Source organism: Protomyctophum parallelum (genome assembly GCF_964188405.1).
Source record: "Protomyctophum parallelum genome assembly, chromosome: 11".
Classification (NCBI taxonomy): domain Eukaryota; kingdom Metazoa; phylum Chordata; class Actinopteri; order Myctophiformes; family Myctophidae; genus Protomyctophum; species Protomyctophum parallelum.
In genome coordinates, this window is record NC_139707.1 from 20,737,843 (window position 1) to 20,765,807 (window position 27,965).

Genomic DNA, 27,965 nt, shown 5'->3' on the forward strand with positions numbered 1-27,965 from the left:
GGCATGGTTTGTGTATACCAGGAACTTGTGTGTGTGTGTTGTGTGTGTGTGTGTGTGTGTGTGTGTAGCCACATGTTTCTGTGCACAGCGGTGTGCACATGCTGCTGTGTGCTTCTAGTGTACCCATAGGTTTAAAAGGTGTAAAACCATGTGTTTTAGTACAAGCTCCCAAAATGTTTTGTTTTCCAGGAAAGGGGAGAGGAATAGAGATAGAACAGGGAAAACAGGTCACACGTTCCAAAAAGTATGGGTTTGTGTTTGTGTTTGTTTGTGTGTGTGTGTGTGTGTGTGTGTGTTTGTTTGTTTGTTTGTTTGTTTGTTTGTTTGTGTGTGTGTGTGTGTGTGTGTGTGTGTGTGTGTGTGTGTGTGTGTGTGTGTGTGTGTGTGTGTGGTGTGTGTGTGTGTGTGTGTGTGTGTGTGTGTGTGTGTGTGTGTGTGTGTGTGTGTGTGTGTGTGTGTGTGTGTGTGTGTGTGTGTGTGTGTGTGTGTGTGCGTGCATGGCGTGCGTGCGTGTGAATGCTGCATATAGATTCTCTGTTAAACTCTAGAATGGGTAACCAGCTCCTGTCATTCTAAAGTACCTGCCCTGATAATGCATGGTATCGATAAAGACAAATGCTATTCAAAGGTTACAAACTTTACTGTAAAGGCTTTCATTTGGCTTTTTATGGGCAACATACCTTATATAATCTTACCAAAATCCTTTTCTGTCTGTTTGAACTGAATCATTCCAGGTCATGTCCCTTAGTTGCACTGCCCCTTTCATAGACAATATCCTCTTTGTTCATTATCAGACAAGTCCACAGTACATTTGATCCAATTGTTGGCTTCTCTTAAGGCCCTAGAAGTCAGCCTAGGTTTTAATTTTTCTCCATCACTACCATCACTGGTAGTTTAATCCCCCCCCCCCCCACCATTCCACCTGCACGGTGCTGTACACAAGGTCACACACACTCCTTTATGGGGCACAGTTGGTAGAGTATAATGGGACTGCTGCCAGTGCTAAAGGTTAAAGGTCCCAGATCCCTTTGGGGCCATGCATACTAAAGAGTGGATTTTGCCATAGCTTCTTATATGTAACAAAATCTCTAGTCAAGGTCTGTTCCTGAGGCTGGAGTGAGACTGTGAAATGGACTGTTGCCTGAGTAGACAAGGCCAAGGGTCAGCAAGTCAGAGCGCTGTGTGTGGTCCTGACTCCTGAGCAAGGCATGCGTGCGTGCGTGCGTGCTTGAGTGCATGCGTGCGTGCGTGTGTGTGTGCTTGTTTGTGTGTGCGTGCGTGTGGCAAGTGGATGATGAGGCTTAGTCACAGAGTTAAACACAGCTGCACACGCAGCCACACTGGCACAGCACCAGCTCATCAAGCTCTAAACGTTTTGCAGTTTACAATACACCGTCTACTGTTTATTGGAGAATGAGAATATGCCAGTATGTGAGCCTATTTACGTAGCCACAATATAGAATCCACCTTCCGCATGAAGTGGCATGCGATCGTCTGAATACACTGGTGACTACAGTGACGTGACTTTGATCCCCTCGCAGGAAGCAGTATAAGAGGACGCTGTCGAGTGTCGTCACCATCCAGAAGAACTACCGTGCTCACTTCTGGAGACGCTCGTTCCTGCACCTGCGTTCGGCCACCTCACCCTGCAGAGACACTACCGTGGCCGGCTGGCCCGCTCACTCTACCGTCAGCTAAAGGAGCAGAAGAGGAAACGAGAAGAGGAGGAAAGGAGGAGGAGGAGGAGGGAAGAGGAGGAGGTGGAGGAGGAGCGCAGGCGAGTCGAGGAGGAGTCGAGGAGGATAGAGCAGGAGAGGAGGTGGCGGGAGGAGGAGGACAAGAGGGCTGATGGAAGAGGAGGAACTGAGGAGGAAGATGGAAGAAGAGGAGCTGAGAATCACAAACGAGAGGGAGGAAGAGCAAAGAACAACAAGCAATAAGCGGTAAACTTCACCAACTCGTTGCCATATTCTGTAGTGATGACTAATCTCGGAACCCATTGGGTTTGTTTTAGCCTCTGGGGCACCACCTGCTTGTTTGTGCAGAAATGGGAACTCAGTTTACCCCATGTGCTTCTGTGTTTATTCCTACTAACAACAACATTACATGTTTAGGGCAGTGGTGCTGATAAATTCAGCTGGAATCTGTCTTGAGAGATTACTTGTGAAGGGGATATTGTATACTCAGAGAGTTACATTAACATTCAGGATGTTATTTCATTTATATAGCATGCAGTGGTATTTCATGGAAAATGCTTGTCTTTGTATTTTCTTTGTAGGAACTCACTGGTGGTGAATGGTGCCTGCCAGAAGGTAAGACCATTTTCAACATCTATAAAATGTTCAAATTCCATGTACCGGTATACATCTCATTGTACACATTGTATTATTGGAGATTAAACTGAAATCAGAACTTGGCCTAGTGGTCATGAAGATATACTAATTTTTTCCTGTCCTTCTCCCCCTAAGCAGAGGGAGCTGTCCCGCAGCCCTGGACCGGGCCAATCCTCTGAGGAGGAGAGCCGTCAGATGGATGAGATCCTCCGCCTGGAGAGGGAGATTGAGCGGCTGCAGAAGCAGCAGAGGATGGAGTGTCCCTGCTGGGGGACGATGGACGAGAGGAGCTTCGCCAGAGGCGGGACGCCGAGATCTACCGGCTAGAGAAGGAGGCGTCGCGCGTGGCCACAGAGTTTCTTGACCTCCTGGACTTTGGCGGCCTGGAGCCGTCCCTCTCCAGCGAGGAGAACCTCCACGACCCGACGGAATCCACCACCGCCCCGCTGGCCGAGGAGAGGTGGATGAGGGTTTCCACGCAGAGGATGAATGCATCCCTCTGCCAGCATTGCCTCCCTCAGCCCCATTGCCCGTAGACAGGGAAATATTCCAAAGTATTCCCTCTCCAACGCCTGCCTTCACGGAAGGGCGAGTTGCCCCTCCCGCCTATCCCTCGTCCGCCTGTGCTCCGGCAAAGGTCTCCCCGGTCATGTTGAATGGACCTATGCACACTCCTATGCCTAACCACACCTCAACTCCCCCCTCCATTTGCCAAGTTCCTATTCCTCCCTCTCCCGTCCTCAATGGAGACAGTCATCCGTACCTGAGGGCCAGCAGGGGATCTGATGTCGAGCCTGTGAGTGAAGAGCCGCCATACAGCCTTGTACCAGACACGGTGGAGTCAGACTATGACCAGGATGAGTACGAGGAGGCGCAGGGGAGCTCAGGGGCCAGCACCAACGACGGCCATGCCACGGATGACGAGGTTTTGAGGAAATCGTCCTGCACCCAGAACAGTCTGGGACTCATTCAGAGGCAGCTCTGACTCGGAGAGATTTGTGGAATCGATTAGAACCGATTAGAATTTCAATCACTGACAAAATCTCAGAATTCACCAGAATACAGTCATGTCAATCCATTTACTCTGTATTGAGTTGGATGTAAAATTCTATGAATGGAAACCGCATGGAAAGTTGGAAACCTTTTCTTACTACTTTTAGTGGTGCTCAGTGTTTGCATTCTCCATAATTGTCCACTTGTCAGTCTGACTTCAGTTGTGGTTTAGACACATAAGTCTGACACACTCCTCAATTTCCTCTGGACATATTAGCCTAATGCACATTCATTACATAAGCACCTCTTGACACCATATACAGCACACACGGTGAAGCTTTACTTTCCCCTTAACTCGTAGCGACACTCGGCTCATGTGGAGTCAGTGGAATACTGTAGCAATGATTTTGTTGGCTCTGCCGGCGTGCATGTGAATCTGTTCCCAGATACTGCCAGTCAAGCAGGGAGCTTGGTCCAAACACTGTCAGTTCAGCAAAATGACAGAGTGCGTGCGTGCTCGCGTGTGTGCTCGCGTGCATGCGTGTGTGTGTGCGCGTGCGTGCGTGCGTGCGTGTGTATGCGTTTCTTTGAAGATTAGGCTGGCTCTGAGTCAAAAAGAAAGTGTGATGACCTAGGAGAGGCTGTCAGGAGTGGAGGTGGTGGTAGACAGTTTCAGGGCACTGATGAACTGTAAGTAGTGAGTGCAGGAGTTACAGAATGAAGTTGTTGACTCCCTTGACAGGAAGCAAATTTACTTGTTCAATCTTGACATGCACTCCTTGATGGCTCAACAGTGAGTGATAGTTTTGGAAATAAACATACTCTTGCACAAAAAGGAAAGAAATCTAAGCACTAAGCAGTCACAACAGAAATGGATCTCATCGGCGGCCATATTCACACAGCGGCCATTTTACCCTTACATCAGAGTCAGGAGATATGGGGTGGGTATTCCCACCAAGTATGACATTGGAGCAAAATGTCCTCTGTGTGAAGATGGCCGATAATACTACATCATTTCTCATTAAATACTTTAATTCAGGGGTGGGCAGCTTTGATGATGGAGATGGCCACTATATTTTCACACTCACTCCAGAGGGCCACTATATTTCCACACTCACTCCAGAGGGCCACTATATTTCCACACTCACTCCAGAGGGCCACTATATTTCCACACTCACTCCAGAGGGCCACTATATTTCCACACTCACTCCATAGGGCCACAATATTTCAACACTCACTCCAGAGGGCCACTATATTTCCACACTCACTCCAGAGGGCCACAATATTTCAACACTCACTCCAGAGGGCCACTATATTTCCACACTCACTCCATAGGGCCACTATATTTCCACACTCACTCCAGAGGGCCACTATATTTCCACACTCACTCCAGAGGGCCACTATATTTCCACACTCACTCCAGAGGGCCACTATATTTTCACACTCACTCCAGAGGGCCACAATATTTCAACACTCACTCCAGAGGGCCACTATATTTCCACACTCACTGAGGGACACTATATTTCCACACTATTTCCACACTCACTGAGGGACAATATATTTCCACACTCACTGAGGGACACTATATTTCCACACTCACTCCAGAGGGCCACATTGCATACACAGTCAGGCATTGCTATTTCTTTAATTGGAATCCTGAATTATTATTTTTTGCTATTTTTGAATTAGACATAAAATGGACAACGATATTTGAATACTAGTACAATACTACTAAATAGCAATTAAGTAATTAAAGCGTGTCATGTTTGGAATTCTAACAGCTGGAATCAATAATATATCAGTATTCCATGTATGCTTTAATTAACTGTGAAAAATATCGATCTCCCAGTTCATTGACAGTGACGAGGAGAACGACGGTTACGTGGACACGGACGAGGAGGTGTCCAACGGGAGGGTCAACATGCTGAATGGCAGCGGGCCTCCATACTTCCACAGCTATCTTTACATGAAGGGTGAGTCAGTGGGCCTCCATACTTCCACAGCTATCTTTACATGAAGGGTGAGTCAGTGGGCCTCCATACTTCCACAGCTATCTTTACATGAAGGGTGAGTCAGTGGGCCTCCATACTTCCACAGCTACCTCTACATGAAGGGTGAGTCAGTGGGCCTCCATACTTCCACGGCTACCTCTACATGAAGGGTGAGTCAGTGGGCATATATACTTCCACAGCTATCTTTACATGAAGGGTCAGTCAGTGGGCCTCCATACTTCCACAGCTACCTCTACATGAAGGGTGAGTCAGTGGGCCTCCATACTTGCAGTGCCCCCAGCAGGGAGTCGGTCGGACCCACGGTTCTCCAGAACCACCACAAAAGGCTCTGCTCAGGCTCTGCCAGTGGTTCTAATCAGCCTAAGTCCCCTCACCTGTGCAATTCCCAGCCTCTGCCTCGGCCAATTGATTGCCATGGCAACCCCACACCTGCAAATTGATTACTTAACCACTACACTTTTCACAGTCAGTTTGCACTCTTCGGGCACAGGCAGACAGACAGAGGCAGACAGACAGATACAGAGATCTCCATATACAGTATGGGCACAAAAAGGACACAGACAGATAGTTAAAACGGGTGCTATGACAAGTTCACAACGGGTATTATTAGGTTCCCAGGTTGCATCATTCTCAAGTAGGCCGGTGGCCGACGGGCACGTCGTACAGGTCTAGTAATAATAATAATAAAACTTTATTGGTATAGCACCTTTCATGACATGAAATGCAGCTCAAAGTGCTTTTCCGAGTGATGGAGAAAAAAAGAAAAGCAAGGCAGAAAACAACATTAAAATAATAGCAGTAATTCAATACAGTGAGGACATGAATAACAACGAAGAATTTAAAAGATCAACTAGTGTGTAGAAGTACGTCTTGAGCTGTGCTTTAATAATGTCCAGAGGCTGCCTGTCGAAGGTATCGTGGGAGTTGGGAGACTCACATGAAGGGTGAGTGGCTTTGCCAAGTGGTGTAAAGCAGTAACTAAGTACATTTACTTACTTACTGTGCTTAAGTACAATTTTGAGGTCTTTCTTTTCTCGAGTATTTCCAATTTCCAATACTTTTACTTCTAATCTTCTATGCTCCACCACTAAATCCAAATCTTGCACTACTAGTTAGTAGTTACTTCGTAGCTTTTGATTATTAATACAAAACATGCATTACTCACTTCTGCCCTATATACAGTATATTTTGGCTATTTTCAAAAGATTTGTATACATTTGAACTTTGGTACTTTGGTACTTTAAGTACATTTTGATACCAATACTTTAGTACTTTTACTCAAGTAACTTTATCTTACCATACTTTTACTTGTAATGGATAGTAGTAGTAGTAGTAGTAGTAGTAATAGTTCTACATTGCAGAATTGATACTTTTACTCAAGTACGAAATGTGAGTACTTTTTCCACCACTGCGCTTTGCCAAGTCACTGCCCAGCAGGCATGCACATGATTCATGCACAGCTGAACACGGCAGGGCGTCCGTCCACTCCGCTCTACAATGCTCAGTGTTTATTTAACCACGTCAACCCTATATAAAGTCCCTGTTCTGGGACCAGCGTTCAGCGAAAATAACTCATCTACCAGCTGATGCTGTGAGCTTGTAGATCAGCTATTTTTGAGAAAATAAATATAGAGTTTAATGAAGGACCACTTGGCCCAGGCCGTAGCGTAACGGTCTGGGCACCGGACTGGTAATCCAGTCGCAGTGTGCCGCGGGTTCGACTCCCGGACCCGACACGGCCTTTACTGCATGTCATCCCCCCATCTCTCTCCCGTTTCCTGTCAGCTTACTGTCTGTCCCTTCAAAAATCAATAAAAAGGCGTAAGCCGCAAAAAAATATCTTAAAAAAAAAAAAAAAAATGAAGGACCACTTCACCACTTTTCAACCTACTAATGTTCATGATAAAATGCCACAATTTCTGTGTAGGATTTCTGAGCTGCCCACAGCCCTCCCATGAGACACAGACAGAGTAGAAATAATTTGTGGAATTCTATCATGAACATTAGTGAGGACCAAATATATGAAGGTAGGTTGAAAAGTGGTGAAGTGTTTTATTTATTTATTCTATTTTAGATTTTTTTTAAGGATTTTACATTTCATTTTAGGTTGTCAACAGTGATCTTTCTGCCCTAAAAATGTTGTGGCCACATGTCATTTCCTGGGGGAGAAGAACTTGTTCAAATCCCCCCCCCCCCCCCCCCCCCCAACCTAAAACATGAACTTTGGTTGAAAAAACTCCAAACCAAAGTTGAATACAACTTCTTTGTATTCTGGTAGTACCCAACTAAATAGGACAACTAATTCTGATACTCTTTTTTTCTTTTCTCTTTCCCCCTGTCCCTCTGTCCTGTCCTCCCTTCCATCCCTCCACTCAGGTGGCTTGATGATCCCTTGGCGTCGCCGCTGGTGCGTGCTGAAGGACGACACCTTCATGTGGTTCAGGGCCAAGCAGGACTCTGTGAAATCCGGCTGGCTGTACAAGAAAGGAGGAGGCATGTCCACCTTGTCGCGTCGCAACTGGAAGATGCGCTGGTTTGTCTTGCGGGAGAACAAGCTCATGTACTTTGAGAACGACAGCGAAGAGAAGCTGAAGGGGACCATTGACATCCGTTCGGCCAAGTAAGAGCCTACGCCTCCCACGTGTGAATAACGCCAACATCGGTGTTCTTGTTCAACCGCTCCTTTTGTTGAATTCACACTAGAATGTATTTAATTTGAATTGCTGAGTTATGTTCACACGCTATATTACTAAAATATGATGTACTCTTTTATTACCTGCAGACAGATAGTGGATAACCATGAGAAGGAGAACGCACTGAACATTGTTACTGAGGAAAGGACCTACCACATCTATGCTGAGTCCCCAGAGGATGCCAGGTATTTGACATGTACAAATCTAATGCTAGACCAACGACTGTAGGATAGACAACTTATTTTGGTTGCCATGTGAGCAGTTGTCTTTGTCATGGCCTCCACATAGACATAATGCATAGAAATCAAGTTCCCTCATGTGGTCACCCAGGGAACTGCATTGTGTGGTCCTCTTCATTGTGAACTCTCTCTGACCCTTTCCAGTGGTTGGTTCAATGTGCTGAGTGGAGTCCACAGCGCCAGCCCAGAGCAGCTAATGGAGATGCACCATGAACAGGCCAACCCCAAGAATGCAGTGGTTAGTTTCTATTTTACCTCATTACTGCATGGGCCCCAGCCACATATTCCTTTTCAGCTTTAATAATAATAATAAAAAAAGCATACAAATGTAGAATGATGAACAGCCCTGGGTCAAGCCGTTTTTATGAGGCTTCTTGAGTATTCATTTAAACCTGCTTAGAGTGCCAGATGGGTGGGGATAAGAGTGCCAGATGGGTGGGGAGAACTGCTTCGGGACGATTCAAACTACTGAGCATTTCTCGGGCTATTAGACGTTTACAATGCGTCTAAATGGCCATTGTAAACCAGGGTTATAACTGATCTAAAAGGGAATGTTTTTTAGCGGTCTAGGCTTAGGTTAGACGTTGAAACAACGTTGGTCCATATATAGATGCTTAAAATAACAGCTAATCAATGTCTTAGCTAAGCCTAGACCGCAAAGCAACGTTCACTTTTCGACCAGTTATAACCTGGTTTTAGACGCATATCTAATAGCCGACTATTGCTCAGTGGGGTTTACACTCAACGTTGTGTCTCAAATGTGGATCTCGGAATGGTCAATTCCTGTGTGCAACGTCAGATCCAGTGGTCAAGGCAGTTAGGAGCAAAGCTGTATACTGTATGTTAGATATTAACCCACGGGTCTATTTGATGTTATAAGACTTAAGAAATCCTGTGTTTCTTCAGGGCACACTGGATGTTGGCCTGATTGATTCTGTCTGTGCATCGGATAACCCTGACAGGTGAGAAATGGCCCACAGGTTTAACTCTTATCTTATGAATACATGTCATAGCAGGAACCAGAGACTGCATTTTTAACAGGCATAATCAACAGCGCTTTCTTTTACCAGACCCAACTCATTTGTCATCATTACTGCCAACCGGGTGATCCACTGCAACGCAGACATGCCTGAGGAGATGCACCACTGGATTGGCCTGCTGCAGAAACCTAAAGGAGATGCCAGGATTGATGGGCAGGAATTCCTTGTGAGGGGTCAGTCCACAGCAAAACTACTATTTTTACTCCATGGAGTATAGAGTGAAATTTGTGAAAATGAATGCTCTACAAGCTCGGTTATTTTGTATGATTTTATTTACAACAATGAAATGCCCCAAATAGGGATTTCATGTTGACAGTATTAAATGGTAAATGGTGCATTTAGCCTATTATCCAAAGCACTTTACATAGATTGTGATCCCCCTGGTGGCCACCACTTTGAAAAGCAGTGTCTTACAGCAGGAGTGCTTAAAGTGGCACAACACCCCAAGCTGATTTTGTTAGTTTGTTTTCCACTTCAGATTAAAAACTACAGCAGATTAAAAACATGGCAGACTAGTAAACAACACAGCTGCACCAAACAAATTAATGCATGCCAATATGCAAGCATCATAGACAGTATAGACTAATGTGCCCCTAGTGTGCCCCTTCAATCTTGATTCTCTTCTGAGTACTGACTGAAGCCCTTCTGTCTCAAAGGACCAAATGAAGTAACCCTTATTCCTATCAATAGGAATAAATGTTTTAATTGCAGTTTTGAACAGGTAGATTAGAAACGTAGTGAACAATTCTGTTTAACTTTAGATGAGTCTAAAGTGAAACTACATTTCACTACATTTCTAGGTCTCACAATTTTAAAAGTAATTACCACCACATATAATGTATATACAACTCATATATTTGTATAATTGTATGTAATCCTATTTTCTTCACACATTTTCAAACCCCTTGCGGTACTGTTAAGTAACACCTAGGGGCTCACAAACCCCTGGTTGAGAGCCCCTGTCTTACAGGATACATCAGCGATGCCTGGTAGCGCAGGAGCTAGTTAATGCACTGACCACACACATGAGGACCTGTCTTTGAATCTGACTCCTGTCATGTCTTGCATGTTTCCCCTCTCTCTCTGCCCTGTCTCTCTACACATGTTTCTGTATCTCTACACATGTCTCTCTAAAAAATGGCAAACATTTATCTTAAAAGAAAAAGAGGATACAATAGCTTAGACCCTTTTACACTCTTAATGTCCTTGCAGACTGGACGCATTTTGCTGAAAAATGGGACCTTTAGAGCTAAATGAACGGTCTGGATCTTACTGTGTAGACATGGGAATAAGTAGTTAGTAATGTTTGTTTTGTTTGAGAGATGGAAAACATCTTCTAAGATTACATATGTTTTTGTAATATGTCTGGGTGGTTATTTGTTCTCCACCTTTCTTAGGCTGGCTACATAAAGAGATCAAGTCAGGAGCCAAAATCACGTCTCTGAAGTTGAAGAAGCGCTGGTTTGTCCTAACCAGTAATTCGCTAGACTATTATAAGTCGTCAGAGCGCAGTGCCTGTAAGCTAGGAACCCTGGTCCTCAACAGCCTCTGCTCTGTGGTTCAGCCAGATGAAAAGATCTTCAAGGACACTGGTCAGTTTAAACATCAATGTCTCATCCCACCTTGAGCTCTTGAATTCTTGTTTGCGAACATCCTTGAGTGTTTGAGTGAGTCTGAACATGGTTTGTATAATATCTCATAACTGTTGAGGGAAACTGTAGGACTGTAGGACTATTGCATGGATGAATTTCACGGATGTGTACTGTATGTTAAATATCGGAGGGCATTCCGACAAGTATCGGTATCGGGACATGCCTAGTTGCTACAATAGCGGATAAAACTATCTATTTTTAAGCGTAGCGTTGTTTTCTTTCTTGTATTGTGCACCTAGGTTACTGGAATATAATAGTCCATGGACGTAAACACTCATATCGTCTCTACACCAAAATGTTAAATGAAGCCATGAGGTGGGCATCTGCCATACAAGGGGCTATTGACAGCAAGGTTCCAATTGAAACTCCCACCCAGCAACTCATCAGGGACATCAAGGTATAAGATAAATTACTTTGCAAGCACATTCTTCACTGTGACTGTATCAGTAATGTCATGTTTATTGTTTACTATTTATTTTGGACTCAATGAGTATAGTACTGTAGCCATAATATTGAGGAGACAGTTAATCTTCTGCCTGTTCGGATTTTATGCTTTATTCTAATATTTATATATTGTATTGTGGTAATAATACGATTGTTCCACTGTGGGCATTGATTTAACAAATAATTTCAGCATACATTACATATATTTAATAATGTATGTATATATAAAAAATAAGAATAAATATATATATGACATTAATATTTACTTCAGAATAACACTAATTCATTTCTCTGCCATGCAAGCCTTTACCAGGGACACACACAGTAGTAAAGTGAGGTACTTGAGAGTTGCTATGGGGTGCTATTCTTTTATAATCTTTGTTTATTTTTCTCAGCATGTTTTCTTCACACATGTTTTCTGAAGTTGCTGGCTGCAGTGATATCTGTCTTTGAATGTATATCTGTGTCACAAATCGATGTTACCTACAGTACGTGTTTAAACAAAATGCTCCAGTCGTAGACGCATGTCTTTACTCTGGGTTTAATGTGGTGTTCTGTCTGTCCAGGAGAGCAGTCTGAATGTGGAGGCTGTGGAGCAGACATACTGGAGGAACCCCATCCTGAGATACACCCAGCATCCTTTGCACTCGCCTCTACTACCTCTACCATACGGAGATGTCAGTGTCCACTGTGAGTGTCTTGGCTTTGCAGCTACAATACTATTCCCAAGATATTACTGTTGTTTTTATTACAGGATCGGACAAAATAGAGGTACTGACTGAGGCACCTTATCTTGTTAGCTGGCAAAAAGACTTGGGGCCATCATAGGAAAAAGAAAAAACATTGTCTTTGTTGGTTCTACTGCCTCTCTCTCTTCCTCTGACCACATCTCGTTCTCTTTACTCTGTCAGTGCAAAAGGAGAAGGGCTATGCCAGCCTGCAGGATGAGGCTGTGAAGATCTTCAACTCGCTGCAGGAGATGGAGGCAGTGTCAGACCCGGTGCCAATCATCCAGGGTATCCTGCAGACCTGCCAAGACCTGCGGCCACTGAGAGACGAGGTCTACTGTCAGCTGATCAAACAGAGCAATCACGTCCCTCAGCCCAACAGTCCGTCTAACCGTTCCCACTGGCACCTCCTCACCTGCATGAGCTGCACCTTCCTACCCAGCAGAAGCATTTTGCGCTACCTCAAATTTCACCTCAAAAGGTATTTAGCACTCTCATTGCCTTATTGTTACAATCAGAACTTAATCTATACTTCTGCAATTCACCTTTTCCATTCCAAGATAAAATACCTGTGGACTCTTGATGCATGTTTGCTATCCACAGATAGGAAGATAATAATATAAACACTGTAGCTAAATAGAAATGGAATCAGCACACCCGAATAGATATAAGTGTATAAACATAAGAGTTTGTTCTTTTGTGAAAACTCTTTGTACCAATGGATGTTTCCAAAGGATTAAGGAGCTGTACCCTGGCACAGAGATCGAGATGTTCTCCCACTTTATTGGTGAGTCTCTGAAGAAGACCAAGGCCAGGGAGTATGTTCCCTCACAGGAGGAAATTGTGGCACTGCTTACCAGACAGGAAATGACCACAACAGTCTACTGCCATGGAGGAGGCTCATGCAAGATCTCCATCAACTCACACACCACTGCAGGAGAGGTAGGCAGGCTATATAGTCATTGCCAAAATATTGATGATGGTGCACTTCAGTTTGTCGCAAGGTTATAATAGTTTTGGATTTTCCATTATAGTGGTTTTGCTAGTTTTTATTAGTTTTTGTGACGCTTAGTTTTTTCTGCCCTTTTCAATCCTGCACCTGACAAATAAGTCAGGTGCAGGATTGAAGGGCCAGAGTAATATTAGAGTAGTATAATACTACTCTAATACTCTAATCTTTTCTTGATTTTTTTATTACACAATACTACTAGTATTGTGTAATAAAAAATCAAGAAAAGATAGCATTTAAAAAATATTCAGTTACAGATTAAGTTTATAAATTACTTTTCTTTTCCTTTTTTAATTCAGTTAACAAAAATGTTTTTTTTTAATTTTTGTTAACTAATAATAACCTACTTTGTTGTGCACCTAAAATACCACCAGACATTTTGTTTCTGAACGGCAAACCCTATGAGGTGAAAATGCTGTGGTGATTGACAGCCTTCTGCACTCTGTCCAGGTGGTGGAGAAGCTAATTCGAGGCCTGGCCATGGAGGACAGCAGGAACATGTTTGCACTGTTTGAACATAACACAATCGACAGAGCTGTTGAGAGCAGGGTTATCGTGGCTGATGTTCTGGCCAAATTTGAGAGGTATGTGATACATACTGTGTTGACCTCATGGGGTACATTACCTTCCTTTGTCCTATACTAAAATTTAGAAATGGGAGGGCCGGCCGGGCAGACAGGCAGACCTATGACATAAACATAAACAACCCCGATAGGAGGGTATGTAAGCTGTATGTCGGGATTAGAATGCCATTATTGGTTGTTGATGGTGACATAGCTATGGTACGTTTCAAGTTTGGTATATGGCTATTAGCATGTCTAAAGCATGTCTCAGGTAAAGAGATGCTACAAAGACATGCTACAGTAAGTTTGTAGAAGTTGGCAGTACTTGCACGCTCTGCTTGCGCACAAGTTTTGTGCATTAGAGTTTTAGACACACAAACACAAAAGTAGACATAAAATGGTGGAGGTGGCATTATTGTTGCGTGCAGAACACCACAGAAGCAGTAGCCTACTGGAGCCATAATGCTGTGCTGCTTACTGTGTATGAGAACGTGCATTCAGATAAATACTAAATAGTTAAACCTTTTGTTATGCAAAGTATATTTGCCATTTGATTTGGGCATGGTACTTGACACGGCATGAAAATAGGGGGCCCGCCCACCGCCAGTAAATAGATCACTGGGTACTTGGCGTGTCTTGGAAAGTCTGGTGACATGAGGTTAGGTGTGTCGCCATCTTCTCTTGAATCTAGGGGGACGCGTTCTAGCATGCACACACGTGCACCGTTCCATTCCGTACCTGCGTGTGCACATCGCAGATTTTTGGTACCACTGTGTAGTACTGCGTTCTACAAGCTTGACACCACTGGACGTAGGTGTGAGGAACAGCTCAACTTTGACTTGTAGCGTGCCACACAGCGAGTATCGAGCAGCGCTTTTTAGGGGGCTACTGTATATCCACTACTGCCAGAACAAAATACATAATTGACTGAATTAGGTAATTCTTTATTTAGCAGGCCTCTCATACATTTTAATTTGCAAGAGAAAACTAATTTATATCCAATCTAATCACACTCATTTTGCAGTTATGTCAGAACTGTGCTGCTGTCAAAATGAAATAGCACCCCAGGGGCCTGCAGCGCCTTTTGGAACTATTTCACTCTATACCTTATTTGGCTGTATCACTGCACAATCACACCTTGCTATTTTGATGTCAAGAGTTGGAATGATCAGCTACCAACAAAGGGAGAATAAAAGCACATCACTCAAAACAAATAATGCGCAGCTGACCAATTTGTTACCCTGTATTGCCCCACTAGGATGGCTGGCAGTGAGGAAGTGGAGGATGAGGGCCAATGGAAACTCTACTTCAAACTCTACTGCTTCCTAGATGTGGAGAGCATGCCCAAGGAAGGGGTGGAGTTTGCGTTCATGTTTGAGCAGGTGAGGGTCCTTTACCGCAATTTCTCTTACCCAGGTTGAAACATAACATGCTACTAAGCATTCAAATTATTATTATTATTATTTAACTCCTCTACTGACCCTCCAGGCACATGAGAGCCTAACAAGCGGACACTTCCCCGCCCCTGAGGAGACCCTGCAGCACCTTGCTGCTCTGCGCCTGCAATTCCTGCACGGCGACAAGGCACGGGTCAGCTGGAGTCTGGACAACGTGTACCCTGTGGGCCGCCTGCGCAACCGAATCCTTCAGTTCACCAAGGCGGGCGGAGCCTCAGGACAACAAGGCCACACGCTGGAGCGTCGGAGGACCAGCTTCCTGGACGGGACCCTGCGTCGGGGCCTGAAGACGACCGGCTCCATGAAGAAGCAACGCATGGAGGAGGAGCAGATGTTGGAGATGTGGATCAAGGAGGAGACCTCCGCCACCAGGGCCAGCATCTTGGAGAAGTGGTCTCGCCTCCAAGGCTTAGACCAGCACCAGGCCATGTTAAAGTACATGACCATCATCAAAGAGTGGCCAGGCTATGGATCCACGCTCTTTGATGTAGAGGTAAATCTAAAGAATATTTCGATTGTGACTCGGAATGTGCCATTTCTGTGCTGAAGCCCTATTAGTGAGCGTGGTACAATGAGCCTGATCAGAGTCTGTGTCTCTTTGTAGTGCAAAGAAGGAGGCTTCCCCCATGACCTGTGGCTGAGTGTGAGTGCTGAGAATGTGTCGGTCTACAAGAGAGGAGAGCCCAAACCTCTGGAGATGTTCCCTTATGAGCACATCATCTTCTTTGGCGCGCCACAGTCCTGCACCTATAAGATCACTGTAGATGAGAGAGAGATGTTCTTTGAAACACCACAGGTAAAGACACCACAGGTAAATCTTGATTTTACCAGTGTAGAAATTAATCAAACCAGTACATACAGGAGAACTGTAGGATTTTTAAAGCTTTAAAGACCCCATAGCATGATTAGAAATCCTCATATTTGATTCTACAGATCATGTGACTGGAAACATTCAGCTAGGGCAGGACATATCATTGATATAGATCTGCACTTTACAGTAGCCAATGGGACGACGTTATCAGTGACAGTGACAGCCTGTTGGGGTGTCTATTCTAACGGCCTTTAGAAAGTGCACATTTTGAAAATAAATATTGAAATATTGAAACTAGCGGCTGTTGTAATATTAATTAATATATTATTGTTTAGAAACAATCTGTAAGAGTAGCGCAATGCATTTGTCTCCATTTCTCCCGGGTAATGCGGGTATGAACTGGTTATACAGAATATTATATCCAGATAAGCACAATAAATAATGTATTTAAAAACATCTAATTCATTTCATTTGTAGGTTGGAGAAATCACCAAGATCATGAAAGCCTACATAAACATGATTGTGAAGAAACGGTGCAGTGTGAGATCTGTGTCTAGCTATGGAACCAACTGGATCAGGTGATGGACTGGACATGGCCCACTGGGTTCTTAGTCACATCTGAACCAAAAGGATCACATGAAGGCAAGAGGACCACATCACCTCCACAGACAGTGTCTCCGTGCTTTTCATTGGCTATGTAGAAAACTAGTCAAATTGATCAGAACGACTGTCATTTTGTATAGACACACAAAAAGGGGGATATCCCTCTGTGTTTATGCCAATATTCTGAACATTTGAGCATCTGCACATTTAAAAGCTTTAAAAGCCTTGACTGAGTATTGCTTTTCTTCCCTGCTGTCTCCTGACTGAATAACCATGCTATTTGTTCGCAATATTTACACTGGTCAGTTCTCACATGTTGCTTCAAATGTATTTTGGGCATCAGACATCTATCAAAATGTACAAGAGTTTGGATTTCCAACTGTTTTGTTTTGCTTTTAAGCCCCCGTCCCGAAAAAGTTGTTCAGAAGATAGGTTGTCATGGTGGCAAATATTCTATTCGAATATTCTATTATCTGAACAATGTTGAGCACTCTTATTCGAGTGGTATTTCCACAGAATAATAACATTTTGGAATGTTCTCCTCAGGTTATCGGGCAATATGACTGTCATCATCATACCAGGGAGATGATCTCCTTGTCTTGCCTTATATAATAATTCACTGCTTCACTGTTTGTCTGTTATTTTATCATTCAGATATGGCCTTTCAGAAATGGAAGATGAAATGTGGGCTTCCATGTACACATGTGCCTACCCAGCACAGCCCCATTCAGAGTAAACACATGCCTTTAAGTCTTTGACTTATGTCAGCAAGCAAAGAAATGTAACCTGCGTAACCACTGTATTAGAGCGTTTTTTTTTTACTAAAGGTGCCATTTACTACAACAGTTGAACTATCGTGCTTCTACCTGTAAATCAGGATTATAGAACTAGTACTCAGTATTGAACTGTTTGAATTGTCTATTATTTGTGTACAGAGTTGGATGTTTGTTCTTGACATGCCATTGCTGTGTGATCTGTTTATGAGAAACAAGCGGGATATTGCTTGGTGCTTCTTTGTCTGAAGGAAGTTTCGTGTCTTGGATGATGTCAAAGGGCATGCGTGGGAGGGGTATTTATTTTGTGAAATATTAGTGGAATGGGTGACAGAGGCTGAGATGATATAATACAGGTCAAACTCAGAGTGAACAGATTCTCTCAGTTCCATTTAATGTATGTTGTCGTATTATCTGTACAATCAGGGACACAGAATTCATTAGATCCTGAGATGAACACATTTTTGAGTTGTTGCAAATGTGTCCCTTTTGTTCTTTTTCCGAAAGCTTTTGTTGATGTAAAACTGATCAGAGAACTGTCACATTGTCTACAATACGCAACTGTATCACTCTTTTCATTATGTTTGAGCTGGTGAGGATAGTTCACTTAAAGCAGTGGTTCTCAAAGTGGGGTCCAGGCCAGGGACCCCCTCGTGCCCCCAGGGGTCCACCAGGTGGTCCCCAAGAGAATGTGTTAATACAGCATCTCACCACAATCGGTTTAACCACTATTTCATACTTCAGCTATTAAAATATAGCCAATCTACAAGCTCAGAACGTGCCGCTATGTGACACGCAGTGAGTTTGTAAATGTGCTAAATAAATATAAACGTGGAGGTCCTTGAAATGAAAATGTTTGAGAACCCCTGACTTAAAGGACACCCAGGCCACTGGACAAAAGAAAGGATGGAGGCCTATGCTAGTCCTTGATAATAGTGTGATTCATTTAGGCTATATAGTCATCATTACCTCACACCATTGTCTCAGTCTTCCATTGCTCTCCAATCTCAATTACATAGGATCTGGTCAGCTGCCGGCGGCCACACCAGAAACTTATCTTGCCATACAATGACTGTACTTGTTATGCTTGTTTTGAAGAAATAAATCAGAAATGATGTTTTATAACTGAATTTAAAGATGCTTTAATAAATTATTGTATTTCACTAGCCGTTTTTGTGTCATTTCTTGTTATTTATAGAAGGTTCTCAACTTGGAGTCTGGCAACTGCCAGGGGTCCTTGAGGGGGTCCCCTGTAAAATGATTGATAAGCCTCACCCTTTATCTGGAGAACAAGATTATTTTGATCAGAGTGTCGACCTACATAGTAAGGAATTCTGGACCAAATCTGTTTTAACAAAAATGTTCTAGATTGGGTTCCCAACTCACATAAAAATTGAGAATCACTGATGATCTATGGCATAGATCATCAGTGATTCTCAATTTTTATTTAATACAATAATAAATTAGGAACCAGCACTTCGCATAGATTCTATGCGAAGTGCTGCAATTTATTATTGTATCAGGTTTGCCTGATCAGGTTTGTGCTTTGGGAATTGGGCTTAAAAACTCACTTTGCTGATGTGGGGGTGCTATTGGATGTGGGAGCCAGGAGCACGTGACGTCACGCTATTGATAACCAGTCCAGTACCACCCCTATTCGGAAGCTGAGAGATCTCGCAACTTGAGCTGGAACTTAAACGTGAAGTTTTTTATCATCGAACGAAGCGTCCAATTCAGCAAAACACAAAATGTTCCGATTATGTACAGTTTTGACTTTGATATGTATCTCTTTCGTCTCGGCTCTCACATTCGCTAACGCCCAAACATCGACTCCTCCATCTCCATGTAAGTTTTCCTTCTTTTTATAGCTAACGTGCTATTTGCTTTAGTTTTGTTGTCTGTCTGTCAATCAGGGTCATCAGGTCAGGATCGTGTAGATTTGTCTTCTGATTGATTGGCATAATGCATTGACACTTGACATACATAGATAGAATCAATGCAAAAACGTAGGCTACTTTAATAAGTCATTACATTAAACTCGATTTCAGCTGCTGCCTGCTGGCCTGGGCTTGTTTTTCGCCTCTAAAAGTAAACAAATGGATCCATTCTCTGACTGAAGTTGCTTTTTACCAGTACAGCAACGTCCTTTTGATTTGAAGTTGGTTGAATTCAGTTGAAGCTACTGTACTACAGTTACCACAAGCACAATCAGCTGCATGTCATGTGTGTTATAAGAAGATCATAAACTAGTCACTGTGCTGACTACAATCTTTGTTTTCATTTCCAATAAACAGAGGTTTAACAGAGAATGGGGCATGTATGGCTTACCGGCCCTGGAATCATTGACTGTTTATAACCAGCCTGGAATGCAGTGGCTTTACATTTATATTATTGTGATTTGTTTCAGCTTGTGCTTCGAGATCCAACACAAGTTGTGATGAATGCTTGCAGATTCTGACTGTGAGTTTCTATAACTTTCTCTAATGTAGAGGCCTATCTCAATGGTTCATGATTGTTGTGGAGTAGTCTCAGTAGTAACAATTAAGTTGCCTTGTGTCTTACAGTGTCTGTGGTGCATAACAACTGAGCAATGCATTGATTACCCTGTGAGGACCATCCTGCCTTCTCACAATCTGTGTCCATTACCTGAAGCACGATGGGGGATATGCTGGTGTAAGACTCCTATCCTCAAAGCTTTTAGTCCTCCATCTACACAACCATAAAACCCACATGTTGATACAAACGTTTCAACTGACAGCGACTAGTACGCACCAATATCATAATATGGATGCCCTAGCTAAGTTTCAGGAGAAAACAAACCTCACCTTTTTAATTTGTATAGGACATCCTGAATGGGGCCAACTAATTTACATAAAATATTGTAATTATATGTAAATAAATGTATATATATATATATCTGTATTCGATTTTCTTTTCATGGATGTTTTTCCTCGCTCTTCCTTTTTGTCACTTACATTAGCAATCTGTCTGTGTTTTCCAGTGAACTTCCAGGCTTTGATCATATCCATGTCAGTGCTTGCTGGGGTCATCGTCATAGCCATCCTTGTTTGCTGCTGCTGCTGTTGCTGCTGCAAGAGGAGTGAGAGGACCGCAGGGTGAGCCATTTTACATCAATATATTAGGTCATACTGTATTCTGTTAGTCCTTAAAGGGACATTTCACTGCTGGAAACTGCAGTCACTCAATGTTAATAGTATCTGTAGTAGATAACAGTAGCACAATTGGATATTTGCACCCTATGGCCAGAAAGATAATGACATCTGTGTGTTTGACTACAGTTTGACTGGATTACTGATAATGCTTTAGTGCACTTCCCCTCCTTGTGAAGAGGGGGGAGGCTGCATGGACGTGTGACTTTGTAGTACAGGAAGGAAGTGAGACCACATTTTGATTTCATGACAGGTTTTTGGTCATGAACATGGCGTCATGGCTACAATATGTAATAAACCATATTTACACACATAAAACCCCCAGGAAAGTGTTTCTTGTGTCCTAAATATCATTAAAATAAACTCTGGTTGCAAAAGGGTTGAAGTGGACCTTTAACTTGCCATTCATCAGAAATGCCAAAAGAAAATGACACATGTTGCTGTCACTGTCAGGTTACAGTGCTAATTAATCACACCAATTCGTGTCTGAGAACATGAGAATGAGTCACAAATGGTTTGCAATGAAATCTAGTTCGGGATCCGAAAAAGAAACACAAAACACAATGGGCTGTTGTTCTGTAAGGCTGTTACAGACATCTCCGCTAGCTTGCCAGAATTTGCACTGGTAATTTTCTCTGAAACTAATACTGTGAGTTCCTGAGAAGCCTTAAAAAATAATAAAAATGTAATAAAAATTAAGCATTAGTCATTGTATTAAGAAAGGTGATGATTAGTGGGTGTGATTTATTTTATTTTATGTGGTTGGTTTAACTTTAGATAGATAGATCTTTATTTGTCATTGCTTGCATGAAACAACGAAATTCAGTTTAGAGCTTCACCACTGGCATCAAATAAATAACCATACTGTACAATAACCCAAGTGCAATAGTGCTGGTGCAATGTAATAGTGCTGTTACGATGCAGAATGATTTGAACCCAAATGCAAGAGCAGAGTAGTTTCAGTAAATAAAGTATTTATTATATCCAAGGCAGCTAGGAACACAAACAGAAATGTAAGCTGTATGCTAGCTCAGGAAACAATCCAAACTTATCAAAGTACAAAGAAAATCTAGGCATAGCAAAAAGGCAAAAACAAGGGAGTCCAAGGCAGTCAAACAATAATTCCAAAAATCAAACCTCAGAGAACCACGGAACCAGGAACACACAGGGGACATCGACAACACCAAACTATGAACTGACCAACATGTTTGTAACGAGTCCAGTCTTATAGGGGGAGGGTTGATTGATGAATTGTTCACAGGTGGAATGAATGTGACTGTAGAGTGGAAGGGGGAAGTGAGTGTTGCCAGGTCTGACAGTCTGTGGAGAGGTTGCCAGGTCTGGCAAGGTAAGCGGAGGGACAGATCCTAACAGTACCCCCCCCTCAAGGGACGGATACCAGACGTCCAACAAACATAACGAGGAACGCGCAGGGTGGGTGGAGGGGGCCTGGAGGAGGGAAAAACTGAGGCAGAGCTGGAGACTTCAGGGGGACGTCCGGGGGGCTGGGACGAGGCAGCAGAGGTGTCGTCTGGGGGGCGGCCTGGAGGCCGGGACGAGGCTGCGGAGGTGCCGTCAGGAGGGCGGCCTGGAGGCCGGGACGAGGCTGCGGAGGTGCCGTCCGGAGGGCGGCCTGGAGGCCGGGACGAGGCTGCGGAGGTGCCGTCCGGAGGGCGGCCTGGAGGCTGAGACGAGGCGGAGGACCGTGGAAGCGGAGCCGGGTATGCTGCAGGCGCTGGACATGATGCTGCAGGAGACGCCAGGGGTGCTGCAGGCGGAGCCACAGGAGAAGCTGCCGGCTCTGGAGCTGAAGCTGCAGGAGACGCCAGGGGTGCTGCAGGCGGAGCCACAGGAGATGCTGCAGGCTCTGGAGCTGAAGCTGCAGACGACGCTGCAGACTTAGGAGACGGGACCCCAGAGGCAAGCTGCAGCGGCGGGGCCTCGGAGGCGAGCTGCAGCGGCGGGGCCTCGGAGGCAAGCTGCAGCGGCGGGGCTTCAGAAAACGCTGCAGACGGGACCGCAGAGGATGCTGCTGGCAGAGGCGACGCCGGAGTTGCTGCAGGCAGAGGCGACGCCGGAGGTGCTGCAGGCAGAGGCGACGCCGGAGGTGCTGCAGGCAGAGGCGACGCCGGAGGTGCTGCAGGCAGAGGCGACGCCGGAGATGCTGCCGGCAGGACTGCAGGCGGAGCTGCAGGCGGGACTGCAGGCGGAGCTGCAGGCGGGACTGCAGGCGGAGCTGCAGGCGGGATTGCAGGTGGAACTGCAGGCAGAGCTGCAGGCGGGACTGCAGGCGGAGCTGCAGGCAGAGCTGCAGGCGGGACTGCAGGCGGAGCTGCAGGCGGGACTGCAGGCGGAGGAGGCAGAGCTGCAGGCGGAACTGCAGGCGGAGGAGGCAGAGCTGCAGGTGGAACTGCAGGCGGAGAAGGCGGTGCTGCAGGCAGAGCTGCAGGCGGAGGAGGCGGAGCTGCAGGTGGAACTGCAGGCGGAGGAGGCAGAGCTGCAGGCGGGACTGCAGGCGGAGAACAGGAGGAGGATGCTGCAGGCTCTGGAGACGGGACCCCAGAGGACGCTGCACACCCAGGAGGCGAAGAGGATGCTGCAGACTCTGGAGACGGGACCCCAGAGGACGCTGCACACCCAGGAGGCGAGGAGGATGCTGGGACCCCAGAGAATACTGCACACCCAGGGGATGAGGAGGGTGCTGCAGGCTCTGGAGATGGAGAGCGGAGCGGCAGAAAACGGAACGGAGACAAAGTCACTGGGAGCGAGGAGGATGCTGGGACCCCAGAGAATACTGCACACCCAGGGGATGAGGAGGGTGCTGCAGGCTCTGGAGATGGAGAGCGGAGTGGCAGAAAACGGAACGGAGACAAAGTCACTGGGAGCGAGGAGGATGCTGCAGGCTCTGGAGACGGGACCCCAGCAGACGCTGCACACCCAGGAAAAACACCCCCGGGGTCCCGCTGCCGTAGTGCTGGCCCGTGACGGGGCTGCACCGCTGCAGGCGGGAGTGCATCAGGACGGGAAGGGGCTGCAGGCGGAACTGCAGCTGGACATGACAGGCTGTGTGGCGGTGGTTCCTGGCGGTGTAGGCGGCCATGCCTTTTTCTAGCAGGCCCCCGGTTTCCCACACCGTCAGGACAGGCTGGTCGGGTGGGCTTGGTGACTGGGAGACCCAGTGAGACACCCCCCCGCCTGTTGACACAATGGGGACCCCCCCGAGCCAGACGGGTGCCATACAAGGGATCTTGTTCATTAGAACAAACTGGAACATAGTCACGGGAAAGGGGAAAAAAATCCATAGGCTGGGTGCCCTGCTGGTTAACATCCAGGCTAGCGGGACGCAGGCTCATCACTCCTACCCTAACAAAGTGAGGAGCCGGCTGGGAAACATGTGGTTGAGAGCTGGTCTCAAAGTCCTTTAGCCTCCCACGGACCACATCCAAATGGGGGACAAAATGACTCACCCATGGTCTCTCTTTAAACCAAAGCTGCTGGCTAGAAATCTGTCTCTGCAATCCAGCACGCCGGTTAGGAGGAGAGGCCTTGAGCTGATCAACTACATGTTCAAACTCCACCACTTTACAGTGGAAAAGTCTGAGCTCTGCTGGGTTCATATTTTGGTCAGTTCATACTGTTACGATGCAGAATGATTTGAACCCAAATGCAAGAGCAGAGTAGTTTCAGTAAATAAAGTATTTATTATATCCAAGGCAGCTAGGAACACAAACAGAAATGTAAGCTGTATGCTAGCTCAGGAAACAATCCAAACTTATCAAAGTACAAAGAAAATCTAGGCATAGCAAAAAGGCAAAAACAAGGGAGTCCAAGGCAGTCAAACAATAATTCCAAAAATCAAACCTCAGAGAACCACGGAACCAGGAACACACAGGGGACATCGACAACACCAAACTATGAACTGACCAACATGTTTGTAACGAGTCCAGTCTTATAGGGGGAGGGTTGATTGATGAATTGTTCACAGGTGGAATGAATGTGACTGTAGAGTGGAAGGGGGAAGTGAGTGTTGCCAGGTCTGACAGTCTGTGGAGAGGTTGCCAGGTCTGGCAAGGTAAGCGGAGGGACAGATCCTAACAAGTGCAATACCAAGTCCATTTTCAGTACCCTTTTAATACAATAGAGGGGGGGGGCAGGTTGTTCATTCAGCAGCCTGACAGCCTGTGGGTAAAGGCTGTTGGTCAGTCTGTTGGTTCTGGAACGGATGGATCGATATCTTCTACCAGAAGGCAGACGTTGGAAAAATTGGTGTGCTTGGTGGAACTGGTCCTGTAGGATGTTATTTGTGCGGCGTAGGCACATATTGAGAGGGAAAGCCCAGTTATGTCCTCCTTTAAGTCCTTTTCATATTTATTTCAAACCTCTGCCATGTGTAAGATTAGGGGTGGCAGTGGCTCAGGTGGTAGAGCGGCCTCTTATCTGAACATTCCCGGAAACTGAACCCCTAACTAGCATTTAATATAAGAATGTTAGGTAACCAGCTACTGTGTTCTTAACTTTCAGGGATAAGAGAGAAGATGCCAAGGCGGAACAACAAAACCAGGCAAGGAAGTACCGTCAAGAAGAGAGGTGAATAGCTATTAATCTTATTGTTGTCAGCATTGTATTAAAAACATTCCAGATGAAGAGGTTTTCAAGCCAGATTCTATTTCTAGTAGTAATGGTAACATGTATAGTGATATTCATTATTATAGCCACGCCTACTAGTGTAGTATATTATAGTTAGTATCCAGAGATTTTCATTCTCCACTCATGACTCAGTTGAACAATGAACATACAGTAGAGCAGGGGCTCTCAACCTGTGGGTCGGGACACCCAGGAGGGTCCCCACATGGTTTTGGGGGTGTCCCCAGATGACAGTGAAGTGGACATTTAAGGACTTTTCAGAGTTTTAAGACCATTAGAGCTTGTAGATTGCCTATTTTCATAATATTTGTCTGTGGAACCGAGTTGAACTAAATGTACAGTAATGCCCCAACTCCTATAATTCCAAGTGCTTGTCTAGGTGGGGTGTGGTTCCCAGTTCTTTTGAGGGGTCCCCAGTTCAAATTATTATTTTGGGGGGTCACAGCCTGAAAAGGTTGAGAACAACTGCACTAGAGCAGTTTATGTCATATTACTGTATGGAAATATGTCAATCTTTCCCCTTGAGACAGTATGTCACGAGGAAAACTTGAGAGAATTTCTGTTTCGATTATAGGACAGATTGAAAATAACTTTTTACTTGGCGTTTAACCACTTGAACGCCATCATCCCTATTCTGGGTGGAACATTTGCCAAAAATGGCAGATCTACAAGCTCTCAATGCATCAAAATGTATTGTGAGCTTGTAGATCTGCTATTTTCGTCAAATAGATTTTATCCAGATAACAAAAGTACAGCGCAACTGAGGTTTGTTTTATAAACTACAGAGGGTCTAAGTGGTTAAACTGAAGAGATATTGATAGTTTGATACATTATAAATATTATCAAAGTATTCTGTGGCACCCCATGACTAGTGTCATGGCACAAGAACCCCTGCAGTAGTTGTTGTTCAATGTGTGTTTGTTTTTTGTCCAAATAGGAGAACAGAAATGAAGACGAGACATGATGAGATTAGGCAGAAATATGGTGAGAGAATCTTTCTTCATTCATCTGAAAAAAGCAAATTTGTCATTTGAAGCTGTATTGACATATAGTGCCCCCTGCTGGAGGGAAAGGGGACATTCTATACAAACAATAATATAAACTCCCTTATCTGAAATTCAGAATACAAACAACCAAACGGACTCCTATGCAGGACATAATATAGATTTTTTAAATATGCATCTGATACTGTGTGTGTGTGTGTGTGTGTGTGTGTGTGTGTGTGTGTGTGTGTGTGTGTGTGTGTGTGTGTGTGTGTGTGTGTGTGCGTGCGTGCGCGCGTGTGTAAAACAGGCAGACAGGCAACAGGCCGTTAAGTGTTTGTTTGTAAAGGTAAAATGTATCTTACACCAATAAGTGTAAATGCTGTAATAAATTAATTAAACTAAAATCTAATGTTTTGTCTTTTCAGTAACTTTTTAACAAAGCTTATTCCAAATAAATCTAACGATTGCTTTCTCATGAAAAGTTATATTTTAAAGCAACCTCAAAGGCAAGCTAATTAATTTTTTCAGCAATGACCTTGATATAACATGCTCAAAAGAACAATTTCATAGGCTCATGCAGTTGTATGTTTTTTAATCAATAAGCCAAATTTAAAGCAAAATATAAATATTATATATATTTATAGTTATTGTAGTTATTGTAAATGTTATTGTAAAAGGAGAATGATAAATATGTTTTTAATATGCATTACCATTTCAGTTCATTAAAAGAAATGGTAATGCTTCCTCCCCTTATAATATTAAAATAATGATACTGTCACTCTTCTCTAGTACTGTATTTGCAATTTAATTTTGTTCTGTGTTTTCTTTTCAGGTCTGGCCAAGGGTAATCCTTATAGCCGTATGGAAAACAATTGAGAAGATTTTGTAATGCTTTTGAATCATCCTATTTAATAATACTAGTAACATCAACATAGTCTTTCTCCACTGCAAAAGACTGTCAAAAAGTAGCATGTGAAGATGATATACTGTGATTTTTTGTAATGTTTTTTGCATTTTAGCCAAACAAAAGGCACTGGGAATCTTTTCAAATAGAGTGTGTACTCTATTTTAACCATGTTCTCCAGTATTCTACTTTGTGCCTCAAACATTTTTATGTTCTCATTGGTTTTATGTTGTTAGTTTTGTTGCTGTTATCCAAAAAATAACTTTTGTTGCTTGCTTAGATTGTGATGCGTGAATGTAACAGCTAATCTCATCATATTTACACTGGAGCCCTGTCTGAGAATATTGTATGATAGCCTCGACAAATATTTGTTTCTATTTCGGATTAGTTATTTAGCTTACTTACATATATGTCAATGTCACCAGAACATTTCGATCTTTGCTTTGTGTTTTTGATAGCTACTGTAGGCATTTGAATTTCTGTATCTGTAAATCTTGTTATTAACATGCATGTGTTGAGTTTGGGTTTTTTTCCTACTAAATTTGTACAATTTAAATGTTGATAAATATTTTGAATCGGATATGAATGATTTGTAGCACTATTATTTGACGCTTACCCTGTTTGCTGACTAGAATTTATGCTGTTTATTCCAATCTTGCACTTTGTATGTTTCTCTGGATAAGAGCATCTGCTAAATGCCTAAATTCTGCCTAAATTCGTTGAATCTGATGGTGCCATTTTGACAGGGCTGTTTCAGATATGGATACTGATGAAGGCTGGATAGCCGAAACGTTTGTCTCCTGTCCAAAATGCAAGAATAAATTACTGAAATGCATGCGTCTTGGTGTGCGTGACCCATTACCGTTACTTATTTGATATGATTTGAACAGGTAACGCACCTTAAGTCAGAG

General features: G+C 44.1%; 2 protein-coding genes across 2 annotated transcripts in view; both read left to right on the forward strand.

Moving 5' to 3' along the window:
• The window catches only part of myo10l3 (myosin X, like 3), a 79,791-nt gene extending 61,278 nt beyond the window's left edge, over positions 1 to 18,513 (forward strand). Inside the window, 24 exon segments of the mRNA XM_083777461.1 lie at positions 1,542 to 1,639; positions 1,642 to 1,843; positions 1,845 to 1,943; positions 2,279 to 2,312; positions 2,472 to 2,577; positions 2,580 to 2,786; positions 2,789 to 3,294; positions 3,296 to 3,322; positions 5,176 to 5,299; positions 7,715 to 7,958; positions 8,121 to 8,216; positions 8,415 to 8,508; positions 9,177 to 9,232; positions 9,341 to 9,483; positions 10,708 to 10,902; positions 11,202 to 11,359; positions 11,973 to 12,096; positions 12,318 to 12,615; positions 12,869 to 13,076; positions 13,594 to 13,727; positions 14,965 to 15,088; positions 15,195 to 15,656; positions 15,768 to 15,959; positions 16,452 to 18,513. Coding sequence (XP_083633587.1) covers positions 1,542 to 1,639; positions 1,642 to 1,843; positions 1,845 to 1,943; positions 2,279 to 2,312; positions 2,472 to 2,577; positions 2,580 to 2,786; positions 2,789 to 3,294; positions 3,296 to 3,322; positions 5,176 to 5,299; positions 7,715 to 7,958; positions 8,121 to 8,216; positions 8,415 to 8,508; positions 9,177 to 9,232; positions 9,341 to 9,483; positions 10,708 to 10,902; positions 11,202 to 11,359; positions 11,973 to 12,096; positions 12,318 to 12,615; positions 12,869 to 13,076; positions 13,594 to 13,727; positions 14,965 to 15,088; positions 15,195 to 15,656; positions 15,768 to 15,959; positions 16,452 to 16,556 — 4,036 coding nt within the window. The 3' untranslated portion in view covers positions 16,557 to 18,513.
• Positions 18,514 to 19,008: 495 nt separating this feature from the next.
• pttg1ipb (PTTG1 interacting protein b) lies at positions 19,009 to 27,758 on the forward strand. Its single transcript, XM_083777046.1, has 7 exons — positions 19,009 to 19,195; positions 19,758 to 19,810; positions 19,915 to 20,023; positions 20,352 to 20,466; positions 25,042 to 25,107; positions 26,102 to 26,148; positions 26,983 to 27,758. The coding sequence occupies exons 1-7, from the start codon at positions 19,099 to 19,101 to the stop codon at positions 27,024 to 27,026; spliced, it is 531 nt and encodes a 176-aa protein (XP_083633172.1). The 5' UTR covers positions 19,009 to 19,098; the 3' UTR covers positions 27,027 to 27,758.
• Positions 27,759 to 27,965: the final 207 nt, after the last annotated feature.